General features: G+C 31.2%; 2 protein-coding genes across 6 annotated transcripts; one reads left to right on the plus strand and one right to left on the minus strand.

Moving 5' to 3' along the window:
- Positions 1 to 2,144: 2,144 nt before the first annotated feature.
- Positions 2,145 to 11,366, plus strand: LOC146540550 (uncharacterized; the record flags this gene model as incomplete). Its single annotated transcript, XM_085205217.1, has 8 exons — positions 2,145 to 2,272; positions 3,929 to 4,052; positions 4,312 to 4,412; positions 8,135 to 8,265; positions 9,055 to 9,198; positions 9,690 to 9,899; positions 10,089 to 10,145; positions 10,592 to 11,366. Coding segments are annotated over 8 exons (1,005 nt in total), but the record flags the coding sequence as incomplete, so codon positions are not given.
- A 366-nt stretch (positions 11,367 to 11,732) lies between these two features.
- LOC146540551 (serine/threonine-protein phosphatase Pgam5, mitochondrial-like) lies at positions 11,733 to 18,140 on the minus strand. 5 transcript variants are annotated; one of them, XM_085199289.1, is made up of 6 exons: positions 17,776 to 18,140; positions 16,949 to 17,127; positions 16,504 to 16,721; positions 15,216 to 15,337; positions 14,487 to 14,633; positions 11,733 to 12,902 (listed from the first exon to the last, which is right to left on the minus strand). In XM_085199289.1, the coding sequence occupies exons 1-6, from the start codon at positions 17,940 to 17,942 to the stop codon at positions 12,854 to 12,856; spliced, it is 882 nt and encodes a 293-aa protein (XP_085055415.1). In that variant the 5' UTR covers positions 17,943 to 18,140; the 3' UTR covers positions 11,733 to 12,853. The 5 variants fall into 5 exon arrangements, with proteins under 5 accessions (XP_085055415.1, XP_085055407.1, XP_085055398.1 ...); XM_085199281.1 differs by having other exon boundaries at positions 15,216 to 15,346; XM_085199272.1 differs by having other exon boundaries at positions 15,216 to 15,349; positions 17,776 to 18,139.
- Between the last annotated feature and the right edge of the window lie 297 nt (positions 18,141 to 18,437).

Genomic DNA, 18,437 nt, shown 5'->3' on the forward strand with positions numbered 1-18,437 from the left:
TGCAAGAATAACTAAATAAAAAAATAATAACAATTTTAAAATATTCAAATGCTAGACTTTGACAAGATGACGAAAGTGTTCTGCACGCAGATGTCACGGCATGGCGGCGCCAACTTTAATCAAGTGAATACATACATTTATCGATTTTGACGATAGAAAATGATATTTAGCCTGTTTTGGTGTAATAAAATATTATATTATATTTGAAATTAAGTATGTACATACAATTTAAAATTAATATTTTTTTCATTTAGCTTTGAAGGTATTAATTGTACCTTATATTTACCGCGAAATTTCTACACTGTTAGTAGTAAAGTTCTTTTTTAGAGTTAATTCGACAATATTGAAATATAAAAAAAATGGAATTACATATGTTAAACATTTTAGAAAACGTGTAAGTATTTGTTATTATATTTGATATACATATATATTTAAACCTAAATTGACACCAGAACCTATATAACAAAATAATCTACAGATATAGGATTAAAACGTAATGTTATTAGAATTTTCTTAATTTCCAGCTTATTCCATCCATATTGAAATCGATCCTGGCTTAGGAGCACAAATTGTAACTGTAAACGCCACACTCGTGGATTCAATTCCTACTCGATGAAATGAAATATCCCTATCATAATATTTTCATTCTTTCGATCTGGATAGAGGATTTGGCGAACAGTCAGGAGCGGAGTGTCTTAACACTAGGCTCCCTCTACCTACCCTGCCACATGTGGGATACAGCGTGAAAATGAAAAATAATCTATATAAGTAAAAACTTTAAAATGAAATATAGTTGTAAAATCGAAGCATACAAAAAGCTTCTTGACTGAGTAACCCTTTTGCAGGCTATAACTAACATAATACATGTATAGTATATGTTTTACTCAACAATGTATTAAAACTCAGTTAAGGGTTGGTTTAGTTGAAGCCTGCACGTCACGTCAGTATGATATTACTAGCGGACGCGCGCAGCTCAGCAATTCTAATAACCCATGAAACATGTGTTCAATGAAATATTTTTAAGAGTCTAAATTTCAAATTTTATAAAAATCGGTGGCGACTTAAAGATTTTTCCATACAAACTTTCAACCCCTTATTTGCACCCTTAGGGGGTGAATTCTAGAAAACCATGAAACACGTGTTCAATGAAATACTTTTAAAAATCTAAATTTCAAATTTTATAAAAATCGGTGCCGATTTAAATTTTTTTCCATACAAACTTTGAACCCCTATTTCACCACTTTAGGGTTAAAATTTTTCAAAATCCCTTCTTAGTGGATGTCCAGATTACGAAAGTAAACTTTTGTCCAAATTTAACGTTTCTACACACAGCGGTTACGGCTGTGCGTGCGTCTTACCTCAGTCAGTGAGGACAAGTCCTTTTATATATATAGATTATAAAAATATTTATAAGTTTTTCAGATTTTTATATGGTCGTCATTTAAATATCCTGTTTGTATTATGCTTCGAAAAATTTATATTATTTTTTGAGTAATAAAGTATATAGGAGAAGTTTTAATTAAATTTTATATCTATGAGTATGTAATGCTTCTGTTGTGGGTATGGTTTTTTTAGTGTTGCCAGTTCAGGAATTATGGAAGTATAACAGCATAAACAACTATAAGTTAATTTCAAGAGGCAATAAAATTAAATGAACGGAAAGAAAAAAACAAAATTGAACTTTATAAAAGTTGCAGAAACTATTATATATATAAATAAATAAATATATATATAAATATAAAACTGTAACTATAAATTTAAAACTGATATTGAATCACCGATTACCTGAAATAATCGAAGTAACTAGAAGGTTCTAGTTAGTTTTAACAGTTTGTTTAGATGTATAGAATAGAAAAAGAATATTATGTTAGTAAGTTATTAAGTGAATATAATATTACATGAATATGCATTTTATTATACAGGTTAGGTACAATATTATTTTTATCAGATTTTGATTTTTTTAAAATTTTATTCGATGCAAATCGTCAAATACATTTTACACTTTTCCCTATGAATATAAAGCACATAAGAAACAATATAAAAATTATAAAGAATTAGCATAATAAAAAACATAACTTCAAAATCGCAATCTGAAAATTCCCCTTTAAACCTGTGGTTCTAATTCGCATGCGCGCATATTTTAACACCGTGCTCTGGATCCAGCTTCTTTCAGTCCCTCCTCTGCCTTCCATCCAGGCCTGTATTCTTCTGTACCTCGTGCAAAGTGCATCGTAGCATCATCAACAAATTCCTCTAGAAATATACCAAGAAGGTATCTAAAGATAAGATTGTATTTGATATTTGTTCTTATTTAATGTTTACTTTATATTGATTGTTAGGGAGTTGTGTTGTTTTGCTATTTAGCTTTGATATGATAGCTTATTCCTTTGTTTTCCAAATTAATAAAATATATTTTTTTAATAATGATCCAATTTTGAGACCTTCATGGCACAATGGCAGATGTAAACGCCACAGTTATAGATTCGATTCTCAGTTGTTTTGTCTTTTATTTTTATTTTCATTTCTTCTCTCTGGTTAATTTCTTCTATTCGACAAGCAATGCTTCGAAAATTTGGCAGAGAGTTCGGAACGGAATGTCACAGTACTAGGATCCCTCTGTCGTGTAGCTGAAAATAGTTATAATAACATAAGAAAAAAAATAGTAACATAGGTTTTTAATATTCAAAAGCGATTCTTTTGAAAATTAACAAAGAGTGTATGCACACTCTCCAAACCACTAGAACCAACCCCTATACGAGTATATTATTATCATCATAATTATCCCGAATAACTCAATTTCGAGCAAAATCTCAGCTATTTAACTGATGAATATGCCCCTATAATGTCAATTATGTTAATATGTATCGTTTATTCCATTGTAGCGAGAGTATTGTTAAGAATGTACGTAGGTAATGGACGTGGGAATCTATGAATCTTATTCGAGACTTTTTTGAAGTTATTTATATTTGAGGCCAGTCAACATTTCAGCTCACGCTGTATCCCGTACACAGCAGGGTAGGCAGAGGGGACCTAGTGTTAAGACATTCCGTTCCCCACTTTCTGCCGAATTCTGGAGGCATTGTGTGTTGAGTGGCAGAACTCACCGCCGCGCTTTGCTTTGATACCAGAGCGAATAAATTGAAACGTAAATAAATATTTCACTTAGTGGGGATCGAACCCACAAGCATCGCGTTACAGTCACACCCTTGTGCCGCTGCGCCACGACGGTCTCTAAAATAATCTAAAATATATTTCTTTCAGTTGATACGGATATTATAAAGTAATACAAATATAAGGTCATAATATTTTTATAACGTGTAAATCGCGTGAGGTCTTCAACAAGAACCACGAAATATGGAATATTTTTATGTCAATTAAAAACAATGTTTCTGTCTAAAAAACAAAACGTGATTAACGGGCGGACATTTTTATATATATTTCCAAAATAAAGCAGTTATGAATATATTTAAAAAAAAATAATTCAAATAGTTTCTCATCATTTTTTAAAATAGCTAAACCCGATATGCTAAAATACTGTATTCTTTTAATTTTTTTGCTCTTGGAAATTTATTTGTTTAAAGCCAAAAAACCTAATATAAAATAGAAACCAGCGTCAATGTATTAATTTTAAAATTAATTTTAATTAAACGGGTCCAAATAGCTGACTTTTGATGTTTCTTTGAGATAATGCAATCTTAGCATTAATCTAACACGGGTCTTTATTACATTAAGATGATTATATTTAAATTAATGATATTAAATATATTTATTTATTTAGTTTTACCCTGAGTCCCGCATAAAACAGGGTAGGCATAGGGAACCTGGGAACGTAGTATCAAGATATTCCGTTTCTATTAAGACATTTCCGTTCCTGACCTAAAAAAGAAAAAAAAGGATTATTTATTTATATGATTTTTATGTTTATCAGGCAAAAGACAGGCGGGCGTTTCAACGCCTGCTGCTACGAGACAAGCAAACACACAAACATATTCTCCGCGGTGAACAACTTCTTCGCTGATTCACCATTGGTGAATCAGCTAAAAGGAATTATGGTAAATCAAAGCAAAATTAAATGAAATTAAATCAGTTTCCCGCACACAGCAGGGTAAGCAGAGGGAACCTAGTGTTAAGACGCTCCGTTCCCCACTTTCTGCCGAATTCTGGAGGCATTGCGTGTTGAGTGGCGGTTCTCAACGCCGCCCTCTGCCTCGACACCAGAGCGAAGAAATGAAAATTTATTATTTATTATTATTTATTATTTATAATAACTAAACTAAATAATTTATTAATAAAAATAATATTGTTGCCTAGACTCGACAAACAAGCAACACCGAGCCGGGTCCCCCGGATGACACTCGGCCAGACAGTAGGGGACCCCCGGCTGTGAGCTTTGCTCTCAGTCCTTCGCAAAGGTACCTAAATATTTACAGACCCTTTTTTATTTGTACGTCTGTACGTCCATCAAAATTTGTTTTAATTTTGTTTTATTTATGGTTTTGTTATAATGTATGGTATTTAAAAATAAATAAATAACTATATCCCGCACACAGCAGCGTAGGCAGAGGGAAGCTAGCAGAGTAGGTTAGTGTAGGATAGCAGGGTGGGTAGCTGTTTGTGGGATACAATGTGAAGATAAAAATAAAAAAAAATATTCTATGTCTTACATAAACCGAAAAAAGGAACGAGGAAAAGGGAATATAAGGACAAAGAAAAATATTTCAAGTGACATCAAAGGAGTTCCTAGATTTAATCCATTTATGTCCGTTATGTTTCCACTCAACTAGTTTAATAAAATATAGCATATTTTACAAACGGCATTACTTGCTTTTGGGGAAAAGAACAATTTTTGTGTAGAAATTAATAAGAAAAGAATATTACAGATTGAAAAGAGACAACTATAATGTAAATATGAGAATTTTTTTAAAAAATCAGCTTTACGCTGTATCCCGCACTTAGCAGAGTAGGCAGAAGGAACCTAGTGTTAAATCCCTCTGTTCGCCACTTTCTGCCGAAGGTACCGATAGGTATTCGACATGGTATGTCTCGAATTTGGCGGAGAGTGGGAAACGGAGTGTCTTAAAACTTCCCTCTACCTACACTCATATATACGGGATGCATGTGAAGCTAAAAATATAATAAAATGTCGGTGTTATATTTAGCTATTTAACCAGAAAATAACATGAACTTTAAAGGGTATTCAAAAATAAAAATATCCGCATTCATTTAAATGTGAAAAAAGTCTATTTTCCTCCATTTCTTTTAATGTTAAATGATTAAAATGATTTTCTTTGAAGTAAAACAACAGTTGTTAATAAAAAAATAATAAACGATTTTCTTTTAAAAGGATTAACAGTGATGCACTCAACATATCGAAAGCTAAAAATATACATATTAGATTATATCATACAGTTTGTGAGAGTTTCATAAAATGTACATAATTTTGTGGCCGATCTTTCTTTTTCTTCTCTTATTATTATTTTCTTATTTATTTTTATTATTTTCTTCTCTTATTTTTTTTTTTTAAATTAATATTATCTTATCTTATGTAATATATGTTGTTAGAGCTTATGTAATATGTCTTAGAGAAAGAATATCTCAGTGCTTCGTCATTGTAATTTGAAAATGAAGCTGAAAAACAAATCTCTCATAACTAATTTCCATCACCAATGTTGAGAAAGAAGAATGAAGAGAAATTAGTTCCAAAATTACATACTTAAAAGTAAAATCCCCCCTTTTGCTGACGCCCTCAGCACAACACTCACCGGAACAAACGAGCGCTTCTAGCATACAAATGCTCTCAAGTGGGAATTACTCTCTCCATTGACTTGACGCCTTGATTACCAGGATGTTCATATTGTAGCCGTCGCGTGGGTAATCTTATATTGGATATGGGTGAATTGGTATGAACTGCAACACTCAGAGATGTCAATTAGTTTAACTGATGTTAGAAAGATATTAATTTGATTTATATTTTATGTTGAATTTGCAATTGTGAATAGGACGCGAGACATGCTACTTTAAATATTATTTTAGGCTAAAAAAAAAGAATCATTAAATTCAGGATATATGTTTATGAAAACCACAGAAACAAAACCATTAATTAAAATAACATGTAAGCCTTGAGTGGCTTGGGGAAAATATTTTTTTAAAACATGTACACCTATAATTTTTACATTTTTTACTTCACTCTGTCTCCCAGCATATAGCACAGTAGGCACAGGGAACCTATTGTTAAGATACACTTCTTCACTTTCCGTCGAATTTTCGAAGCATTACGTGTTAAACTCAACGCCACGCTCTGCCTTGGTACCAGACCAGAGCGAAGAAATGAAAATACATATTAATAAATAATAATTTATTTCCCCGAGTGAGAATCGAACCCACAACACATATTTTGTATATGTACACCATATACGCACATATATCTAACATTCGATACATAAACCCTGAGATATATCTTCGAGATAAGAATTGTTCCAGATGCTTACAATTTCAATTTAGCCGGGTGAAGGCTGACATTTATTATTTACGAATTTAATACCGATGGCGGCTTTTCTGTAATATAATAAAATATAGGTGACCTATATAGCAGGCAGGTTTTTTTGGAGCTATTAGAGTAATAATATAAAATGTATGTCTGTTAACGCGACAGTTTGTGTAAGGGTTCGATTCCCATTCGAGGAAATGAAATATTTTGTTGTTCCACCACTAAGAAAGCAATGCCTCCAGAAATCGGCAGAAAGTGGGGAACAGAGTGTCTTAACATTAGGTTCCCTCTGCCTATCCTGCTGTCTGCGGGATACAGCGTGAAGCTGATTTGATTTGATTTATTTTTTACTACTACTAGAGTTTGTTTATAAGTAGATTCAATACAAGTAGGACCCATCAATCCTGCATTTCCCACCTTCCGCCAAATTTTCTAGGAATTACATGTGAAAGGTGGAACTCTCTCGCTCACTCGCTTTACTACCAGAGCGATGAAATGAATATATTAATAAACAAAAATTCATTCCACGGAATGGGAATCGAACCCACAATCGCTACCCACCCGCTAGTACCTCACATCGGACTCTAAAACTCGACTTAAAATATGTATTTAAGTTATTTACCCACCAAAACTTACATCACAAGTTATTTATAATACGACAGTATTGCTTAGAGATAACAAACAATTTATTCATAAGGAGTTTGCACCATAAAAGAAATTGGATCAGGGAATACTTTGACCGTTACTCATAGTTGGCGTCTGGAATGACAATATATATGTATTTATCGAATTATTAGCTAACTTGTATTAGATATTAGGTCTTGATCTTGATGAACGAAAACGGCATCTCAAGATCGATCTTAGACTTGAGAGCGGTTTATAAATGCGAGCATAGATGTGTGGAGATTTTACAGCAGTGGTAAATATTTGTGTAGGTTATTTGACTATTAATAAGATAAATATACTTTTTTTTAAATTCAAGCTGTATTCCTCTCATAGCATAATAGGCAGAGAGCTGAGAGAATCTAGTGTTAAGACACTCCGTCCCCATTTCCCGCTGCACTCTGCAAGCATTGCGAAGAAATGAAAATATCAAATATTTCACAGCGTGAAGTTGATTTTATTTTTTATTCTTTATTATAAAAGAGTTTGTGATCCTATTTAATTAAGTAGTACTTAGTTAAAATTAAATAAATCGTAAGTACATTTTAATACTAAAAGAACTATTTCAAGCAATTACTAGAAGCACCTATAATACCAGAAATTTAATTAAAATTTGCATTTTAAAAACGAAAGTGGAACAAGATGGAAATTGAAAAATAACGTAGATTGCGCTACGTTTAAAATAAAGCGTCTGCCGAAGACTCCTTCATTAATTCCAACCAGCTTATTTAAACTTTTACCATCAAGTTGATTGGAAAAAAGTTACGCAGCTTCCTGCTGCTGGCCTTCAAAAGATGAAAAATAAGAGCAAGTTAGTAGTTATTTCATCAATATGGAATGTAGTTACCAGAGTAAACAAATGAAATTATTGAATGGCTTCAAATGTTATGTGCATTATACATATATTATAGTTTCAATATAAAAAAAAAACAATTGTACCTATAATAAAATTTCTTCTTCTCTTAAATTCTCTTTCTCTAACAGTCAGCTGTCAGATCGGTCGATCACGCCAACCCAGCGTCAGATGTTCCTGAAACCAGCTGCGAACACAGCTTTGGACAGGAAGGCTTCTATTGTTGACGAGACCACTGGCATTACTCGCACTCAAATGAAAGGTAATAAAAATAACATAACTTTTTATTTTCAAGTTTACAATGTATTCCGAAGATATCGGGGTTGTCAGGGGGATCCTGGGAACCTTGTGTTAAGGCATGCTGTTCCCATTAAGACACTTTCGTTCCCCACTTTTAGCCGAATTCTGGAAGCATTGTGTGTTGAGTGGCGGAACCCAACGAATATTACAGTATCAACATCGCTATTGTAGAGATCTATAGATTACAATCAACCGAGTTAAATTACAGCGAAAGCTCGTTTTATGATTCATGAGTTCACTCTATTTAATCTGCGAAATTAACATTGTAGTACAACGAATTGGTTTTAGAAGCACCTAAATTACATATATTTGGTATGAAATATTTAATGAACTTTTGAATTAGGAAGGAAATATCTTTATTTTTTATGATCTAAATTTTTTTTTATGTTATGTTTAAAAAATTTTAAAAATTTTATAGCGTCAAAACTTCTTTTAAATAGTAATAATAAGTTTTAGTAATAGTTTTAGTAATAATAAGGAGCTAGCTTATGACTTACTCAATAAAATTTGAGCATCCGTACCACCATCGCGTACAGGGATCTGCCGTCATGAGGACAAGCAGTTGCTAAACTCAAACTTAGCAAACCCATTCAGATTTACTCAGTTCCCCATTTCTTACCAAATTTTGACGGAGCGATGAAATGAAAATATTAAATATTTCATTTCCTCCAGTGGAAATCGAACCCACAACCTGTTGCGCTTATAGTCACGCCACGACTAATTTAAACACAATTTTTAATATTTTTTTTAGAATTTCGCGAAGCATTTCGACTCTTCGACAAAGACGGCGATGGCACGATCACTAAGGAAGAGCTCGGCCGTGTCATGCGAAGTCTTGGACAGTTTGCGCGAGTTGAAGAGCTTCAGGACATGCTGCAAGAAGTCGACAGTGACGGTAAAATTTCAATATAAACATTTAAATTGCTGGGTAATCAATAAGTATTAATCTACATACATTTCAGCGAGCAACTTCACACTGTATCCCACATGGAGCAGGATAGGCAGAGAGAACCTAGTGTTAAGACACTCCTTTCCTCATTTTCTGCCAAATTTTTCGAGGTATTGTGTGTTGAGTGGCGAAACTCAACATCGTGCTATTGCGTTGTTGCCAAATCGAAGAAATGTATATCGAATATTCATAAATCCATCCAATTCATCATTCCCTCGAGTGGGGATCGAGTCCACAACCGTTGGGTTACGGTCACAAACTTGTGCCCATGTACCACGACGGTCTTATTGAAGTAAATGTATTTTTAAAATTTGATAAAATAATGAGACTAAACAGATTAGTTTTTTATCTTCTCCTTCTCTTTTACTTTTGGTTTCCCATTTATTCCAAAAATATAAAGTGTAGTGAAATACAAACGAATATCCTTTACCACACAGGTGATGGAAACGTAAGCTTCGAAGAGTTCGTAAACATTCTATCGAAGTCCATGTCAGGAGCTGGAGGTGGCACCAGCTCTGCTGAACAAGAAGAAAGGGAGCTACGTGATGCTTTCCGAGTGTTTGACAAACATAATCGAGGGTATATATGCGCGTCAGACTTGAGAGCTGTTCTACAATGTCTAGGAGAGGATCTGTCGGAGGAGGAAAGTTAGTGAAAAAGGAATAATTATTTAGTATCTATTTGTAGGCTTTTCTTTTATTTATGTAATTCTTTAATCTAGGTACGGAGGTATCTTGAAAATGACTTTTGACTCTATAAATGTTGGAAATGTTATATTATCATTTACTGGCTAAGTACTGGTAAAACAAAATGTAATGTCAAAAAATTTTTTGCAGTTGAAGACATGATCAAAGAAGTAGATTCCGATGGAGACGGGCGTATCGATTTTCTAGGTAACCTACATTTTATTTATTTAATTTTATTTTTGTTGTTTGTTCAATGACTAGTAGGTATATATTCGTAGACTATAAGAAATACAACTTCTTGTATATAGTTATACAAGAAGTGATGAAGTGTTCTTAGGTATATAGTAACGTCACTTGCTTTTCCTAAGCCGGTTTAAGTATACTGCTTTTTGACAACCAATCTATAACTTTTATTTTATCGATTTCTAATAATAATTTTAATAAAAAATTTTAAGCTTTAATCTACTTTTACAATAAATCACACAAATGCAATCCTCAAGCCTCGTAAACTGAATCTACTTGTATCTTTTATAGTCTACCAACATGATTCAATTAATGCAAATTCTAAATAAATTCACATATTAGTATTATCAGTCATCTTTTGTATTCTTTATTTAAACACACAAATAAGTATATGTATTTTTTTATTTTAGAATTCGTTCGAGCCCTTGGAGAGCCCGAAGATGCTTGTGACGATGAAGATGATGAAGATCCTAATGATGGAACCGATATTCTTTTATCTCGACCAGTCGCTGCTATTTAAATACAATTTCAATTTACTCTTCTTTAAAAGCTTCATTATCATATATTAAGAATGAAAATTGTTATCTCTTGTATTTTTCAAATTTAAAGAAACTCAATATCAATTAAAAAGTTTTGGAAGCAATTGAAAATCTTTGTGATCTTAATATCAAAAATATATATATTGTAAATTCTATTTAGTTTGCGTTTACATGCCTACGTTTTTTTATGTAAAGTAAGTTAAGTTTTTGTAAAGTGTGCAGTTGTGAACATTTTAAACATATTTTAATATTTGTTGTCACAAAAGAAATATTTTTGTTACTAGCAACATTTGAATGAAATATCAGTGATTTAATTCAAATTATTAAACTACTAATTCTTTGCCTTTTAAATATCTTTACTAATTTCTACTAGTATTTAAAAACATATCTATCTTTTGGACTGTTGGGTAAAATATTTAATATTCACATATCTCTATTTATATTTTTTTACATATTGTCATCTATGAGATTATAATTTATTTTAGTTCTTGTCATTGTAACACCAATTTTAACATTAAGTATTTTAAGATCTTACGAAAAAAATAATTTAATAAGATAAAAAAAATTATGAACATTAAATATAATTCACATTTACTATATTAAAAATCAATAAAATAAAGCTTAACGAATATTCAAAAATATATTTGTATCATTTCTCTCCAATAGCCGTAAATTTCATGAATTTTGATCCCTTCCCCGTTTTTGTCACAACTAGTCACACTTGTTTACAAGACCCTCCAATATAGCAAAATATTTAAAGCAGAACCGAACAGTCAGTCGTCTGTTTCTAAATTGGTTAATATTTGGCGATATTTTATTTTGGAAAATAAGATCTCGAGAATGGCAGTGTGGAGTTGAGTTTTAATACTAAATGCCCTAAGAATTCATTCATAAATTAAAAGGTAAGGAAAGGGACGGACGTGTCTTGATAAGAAGCGGAGTGTATTAACACTAGAAATCACTTTCAAGAAGAATTTAATCTAAAAAGTGTTACAAAAAAAACACAACAAAGTAATATTAATATTTTTATTAACATATCAAAATATGTACACTTATATTATTATACATATAGACACAACTTGAAATACATTGAAGAAAAAATATTAAATATGGCTATTACTTATTTATATATTGGAGTTGAAATAAAATTTCGCTAAAACATTTTTATAGAAAAAAAATTCAACAGCTATTTTTTTTAAACATAAAAGAAACATTTTATTTATCTTATTAATTATTATCTGATTTTTTTGCAATTAAACTTTATTAGCTCAATGCTTTGGCTTAAGAAGAGAACCAAACCTACGACCATTGCAATTGATATTATTAAATACAATATTTAACTACATTTCATACAACATGTGGGTAAATAGGAAGTGCTACGTTATAAAGGCAATTATTGGCAGTTTCGAAGTACATTTTTGTACGAACGGATAAACAAGTAACAATATTATAATTAATCTAAAAATATAAAACTAATATTTGTAAAATACATTAATATATTTTTCATAGTACGTATGTTTTGATATGAATGATTTAGGAATAGAATAAAATTGTACGTATAAAAAAATATTTCATTGAATTAATGCAAATTTAATATAGAATCAACATTAATGTAAAATTTAAGTATGTTTGGCACTAGCAACTAAAGAAACAATTGTTCATATTTTACTCAAATATTTATTACATTGTTATAACGTTACTGTTGTGACACAGCGGCAAAGATTAGTCTTGGGTTCGATACCCACTTTAAGTTATTCTCATCTCTAGTGACAAATATTAATACAATATTTCGCAATATTTCGAAAATTAGGCTGTGCGTTCGAAACAGTGTCTTAACATTAGGTTTTGACTAAATATCCTGCTAAGTGCGGGATACAACGTGAAGGTTAAATAAAAACGTAGACATGACATTGACACATTGTATCACGCACAAAAGATGGTAAGCAGAAAGAACCTAGTGTTAGAACACACTGTTCCTCATTTTTTGGAACTAATAATAAATACAAAAAACTAATCTGGATGTGATTCTTAACATTATATCAGTAAAATTAGACATATTGGAAGATTATAACAAATATTCTAATTCAAAAATTCAATTATAATTTATTTTCTTGGAGATTGTTAATACTATATTTAGCTGCATCTTTTGGTAACAGTTCTGTCCTCTGTCGGATATTGATTCCTGTTTAATACAATATGGTAAATATGTTTACAAAAAATAATATTATTTTAATTTTAAAACAAAACAAGAACAGAAAAAAGTTCTTTACAATATGTAAGAAGTCAAAAATAATGATTTGTTCATAAGTATGTAAATATTATTATATGTTTAATTTTGGAACAGGCAATCAAAAATGTATAATAATTAAAAAAAAAACTATTTTACAATATAAATTATTAAAGTATGTTTATAAAAATTAAGTTTGATTATTTTTATATCAGTTTTATCTGTTTACTTTATATTGCTTTCTATATATATATATATATATATATATATATATATTTAAAAAATAACAATTTGGTATAACATTTTAGTATATTATATTTATATATAAATATAATACAATATGATATGAGATATATGGCTTGTATTTTACTGATGAGATATTTGAAATTAGGCAGTTATTATAAGCGCATCATGTTATATTTCATCTAAAACTTTACTTGACAATTACGCGTACTTTAATTGACAATTTTAAAAAAATAGCTTCAATGTTAATACACTCCGTTCCCTACTTTCCGCCGCATTCTGAAGTAATTGTAATTCAGAATTAACTAAAAATAACTTGGCATACTAGAATTATCAAATAAAAATAGTTAATTGTAATTTTTCACAGTTACAGATGCTCAACTCAACACGCAATGCGTCTAGAATTAGGCGGAACAGGGGGACGGAGTGTCTTCACACTAGATCTCCTCCCCGCATTTAATTTACGTCAGTTTGTTTGTTATATAACACAAAGTGATCCTTTTTTCTCTCATGCATGTTTTCTCAGTTATTATAACACGTTGCGCTTATCATACAACATAATACATATATTGACACTAAAATTAAGTTTTAAAATGAGGTAGCATTCTACTAATACTACTGTAATACTAAATACGATTATATGTAATATTTATAGTGGCTAGTTTCATTTGAGTTAGCAAAAAATAAGTACACTTGATGATATACATAGATATTTAGAGTGAAAAAACTCTATTATATTTAAAGAGTAAAAATCTAAATCTTTAAATATTTTTCTAATTAAAAAAAGAGACCGGAGTGCTTAACACTAGGGTCTGTCTACCCACATACAATATTCTTTGATAGCGTGAAGCAAAAAAGGGAATAAAATATTTGTTATGAAAAACATTACCAATAATTTTACGATTGAATTTTAGTTTTTATTAGTTTTATTATAATGTCCTAGAAACTATATTAGTGTATTCAGCAGAAAATAATAAACAGAGATATTTAGCATTAGAATTCATTGTTTATTTCGAATATGGTTAATGAAACAGGAATATAAAATTTGTTGATATATGGAACTGGTACTGGTGGTAATAAATTACTCAATAAACTTTAAATTAAGAATTTCTCAAAACTAAACCACTGTAAAATACAGATAAAAAAATATAATAACACAGACAAATCAAATAAACATGACACATCGATTTTCTGACATATCATTCATTCGATTCCAACTATCGATACTTACACAACACAGATATGATACTATAACTAAAAAAAAAATCTAAAGCTACATAGCACCTGTAAGTTTACCGGCTAGTGATGTATTTAGGTTCCATGTGTCCGGTGTCGCTTAGTGAGCGCAGGACGACGTTGCCGCTGGGCAATATCGATATCCACGTTATCGAGCCGTGGTTAAGGGAAATTCGGAGCCAACCTTCTGGTGGGAATTGGAGTGCTCTGGAATTGTATTACTTAGAATTAATTAAAGTTAGTAGTAGCTGAGGCTTATGTGGGGGTACAATGTAAATTTGAGGAATATTTCCTTTGGGCCAAAGGGTTCCAAGTTAACATAGCACTATTGAGGACAGTTGTGTAGTTGAAAGTGGAAAATGGGAGTGTCTCTTAATGGGAATAGTATTCTCAGGCTCACTTTGATTATAGCAGCCTGACATCTGCCTGATGGCCACAAGGTTAGGTTTGAGTCCCGCAGGGGACGCCTTTACCGCCGACGACATCCTCAAGCTGCCACATAGTGTTTGTAATTTCTCAGAGACAGATAGCACTTATTCTCAGTACAGAATAATACTGTAGATTTTCTAGACTCTGTTCAATTACTGTAGACTCTGTTCGATTTTCTGCATATAGCAGGGCAGGCAGAAAGAACCTAGCATTAAGGTACTGCATTTTCCACGCAGGTTCAGTGGTGGAATTTTGTCTCCCTATTAGTGTAAAGAAAGGCAATAAAATATCACTCGTGAGAATGCACCAGTTCGAGAAACATTATAATACAAAAATTTATAGTAGCAAAATAATACTTACTTGCATACAAAAAACCTTATAACATTTGCATGGCACACCAGTAACGTGTATGTATCTTTCGTCTGTTCTGGCGGTGCTCTGTAGAAGTAGCGTCTGAACGCGGCCTCAATCCTCGCACTGTCCTGGAAGAACTGCTACAGGTACCAAACCATACTGTGTTAATTGACCAGTGCTGCCAGTTTAGTTTTTTTTTAATTCTACTTCCAACTAATATTATAAATTTAAATTTGTAAGGATGGATGTTTGTTCCACTTTCACGCAAAAACTACAGAACGGATTTAGATGAACATCTACAGTAACAGTACTTTTAAATCAGAATAAAACATAGGCTACAATTTATATATAGATAATTTATAATTTGGTGTTTTGGTTGGTAGTAATTTATGTATATTTTTTAATTTATAGCCTAAGATGAGAGTTGCTGATGCTTCTTTTTGGCATTGTTCCATTGAAAATCAATATTTTAAAATCAGGTGTAAATATTTTATTTTTTGAATTTTTTAATTTATTTTTCATCTTTCATTTTTGGCAAATGTACAAAAAGCATATTAGTATATAAAGTCATTGACACTAAAGCACGGCAGTCCGAATATGAAAGTTAATTAAGAAATGAAAATAATTAGCATAGAGTTATTGATGAATAAATAGTATGAATGAGATGTATGTATGTATAACACTAAACATGTATTATATTTAGGAAGTTAAAATTAATGCGGCAATATATAAATGGCGCTAACACTACAATATATTAGTTCAAAATGGCAAAACTGGTCAATCACATACAGTACTTAAAATTCTAATTTCTACTATATTTCACTAAGGAAATATAATTTTAACAAGGCAATAAAACTACAATATTAGTGTTAATTTATACAGTGGTTAGAAAAACGGGGTGATGTTTTTTTGTTTAGTAAAAAATATACTCTGCTAAACCATTTAGCATTCATTATTTTTTATTAATGCTGTATCATGAAACTGAAAAATAAAACTAAAATATTCAGAAATAATGAGGCCTTTGTGGTGCACGGGCACAAGGACATTTCTGTAAATGAAATAGTTGTGGGTTCGATTCTAACTCGGGGGAATGAAATATTTAATATTAACATTGCTCTAGTAATGACATTAGCACTCTGGTAACGAGCCAAAGTGGGGCATTGAAATTTGGTGGATAGTGGGGAATGGTGTGTGTTCACACTAGGTTCTCAGGTTCCCTTTGCCAACTCTAATGTATACGGGATACATGATAGGACTGATAAAACACTTAAAAACATTCAGAAAGAAACTTTACTTTTGGTTCTGGTCTCCAGTGTCCCACTGGTGGTTCTGGAGGTACAGGCGCTCCTTCCTCTATTAGCTGACAGTCTTTAACTTCTATGTCTTTTGGCAAATGTTTTGCAATTATTGAGGCGGTCTCTTGAGCTCTTGTCATGGTTGATCGAACTAATAGGTCCCATTTTATATCTAAGCTTGCCAGCCTTTTGCCTGTTAGGTCAGCTTGCTGTCTACCTGTGAATGAATTATAATATAGGTATTTATTAAAGAAAGATATATAAATGTTTATTTTGTTCAATAAAAATTGAATTGTCAATTGATTTGTTTTCCCTTCCTTTTTTAATAAGACAAAACATGGTACAGCCACTCAACATGCTTGAAAAGTAGTCAAAAAGTGGGGAGGTTTCCTATACTATACATGGGATACAGTGTTACCCAAAAAAAGAAAATTAAAAGCTTACCTAATTCTGTTAATATTCTCTCCTTATCTGTAGCACCATCTAAATTGTACTGTCCATGTCTAATAAGGAACAAATGACGAACAGCTTTACTCTTTGCCTTTTCAATTTGTTCATTGTATTTGTTATCTTCTTCTGGTTTGGCTGATTTTGATGGTTTTACTATTGACTCTGGTTCACGGCTGAAAATATTGACTTATTAATAAATAGTTATATCTTCTTTTTTTTACTAAAAATCTGTAGGTATATTTTTAAATAATAATGTACTGAATATTTCAACGATTGTGGGTTTTATCACCAAGAGGCCAAGAAAACTTAGTGACACGATTCTCCATTCTCCACATTCTGCCCAAAATTTGAGACATTGTATGTTGAGTGGCAGAAAACAATCCGAAACCTGCCACAAGTGGGGAAATATAGATAATTCATTGCACCAAGAATTCATAACCATAGTGCTAATAGTGAGATATTGTTTAATTTTTCATGATGACTTGTTGAATTAAATTGAATTCTTGATATGACTTGTTTAAAAAAAGTCAACGTCTAAAATCAATCATTTTCAAAAAAAATATAAACCTACTTTTGTAGCTAAATGGTCATCGTTTTATATGTCAATAATATAATCAGAAAATTAAATAATACTTGACTTGAAGTCAATATCGGAAAAGTAAATATTTTTTGATAACAAGTGATAAATACTTAGACAACTAAAGCTCATTTTTTACTTTAAAAAACAATATTATTTTGAACTAAAAAGTAGTCTTATTTTTGTAGCGTTTATTTTTATCTTAATTAAATAGGTCAAGATAATGAATGAAAGTATAACTTACTGGTCCCAATTTCTTTCCCACTTAACAGTCGGCGTGTAATTCGTAGTCCAGGAATTTTGTACATCAAAGTTTTTCTCAGATTTACCTATATGATAATAAGCAAGACTTCCTCCAACAGCGCCTAAACTTAATAAAGCAATTTTGTGGAATCTTGAGAAGGACGCCATTTCAATTATTCTTTATTTACCAATTAAGTTTTAACTAAAACTTACTTTTATTTAGTTTTTACGAAAATAAGGTCAATAATTTATACAAACTCTGGCTATATTCATAGACTTAACTACTAACACGAATATATGAATTTATTTAGGATTTTCAATTTCGTTAGACGTTATTCGTATCAAATGACATTATACGAATGACTTATGACACATGGTCATGCTGTCAATTGATAATTTGTCGATGTCAATATAACTGTCAGCTGTAAAAAAAAATCATCGTGTGTTTTCTATTTTACGTGGAAAGTAATTGTAACTGGCACGCCTAAAATCCATAGAATAATATATACTGGCACGCCTAAAATCCATAGAATAAATATTATTTAAAAATCTTTTAATGAATTAGGGTGAATAGAAATCACGCAGTCACAAACCAAGAAAGTCTTTAACGATTTAAAAGACTTTTATATTTTTTATCTACATAATATTAGTGAAAGAGTTTGT

Source organism: Heliconius melpomene, chromosome 2 (genome assembly GCF_056956725.1).
Source record: "Heliconius melpomene rosina isolate 202511_hmr_F chromosome 2, ASM5695672v1, whole genome shotgun sequence".
NCBI classification, from domain to species: domain Eukaryota; kingdom Metazoa; phylum Arthropoda; class Insecta; order Lepidoptera; family Nymphalidae; genus Heliconius; species Heliconius melpomene.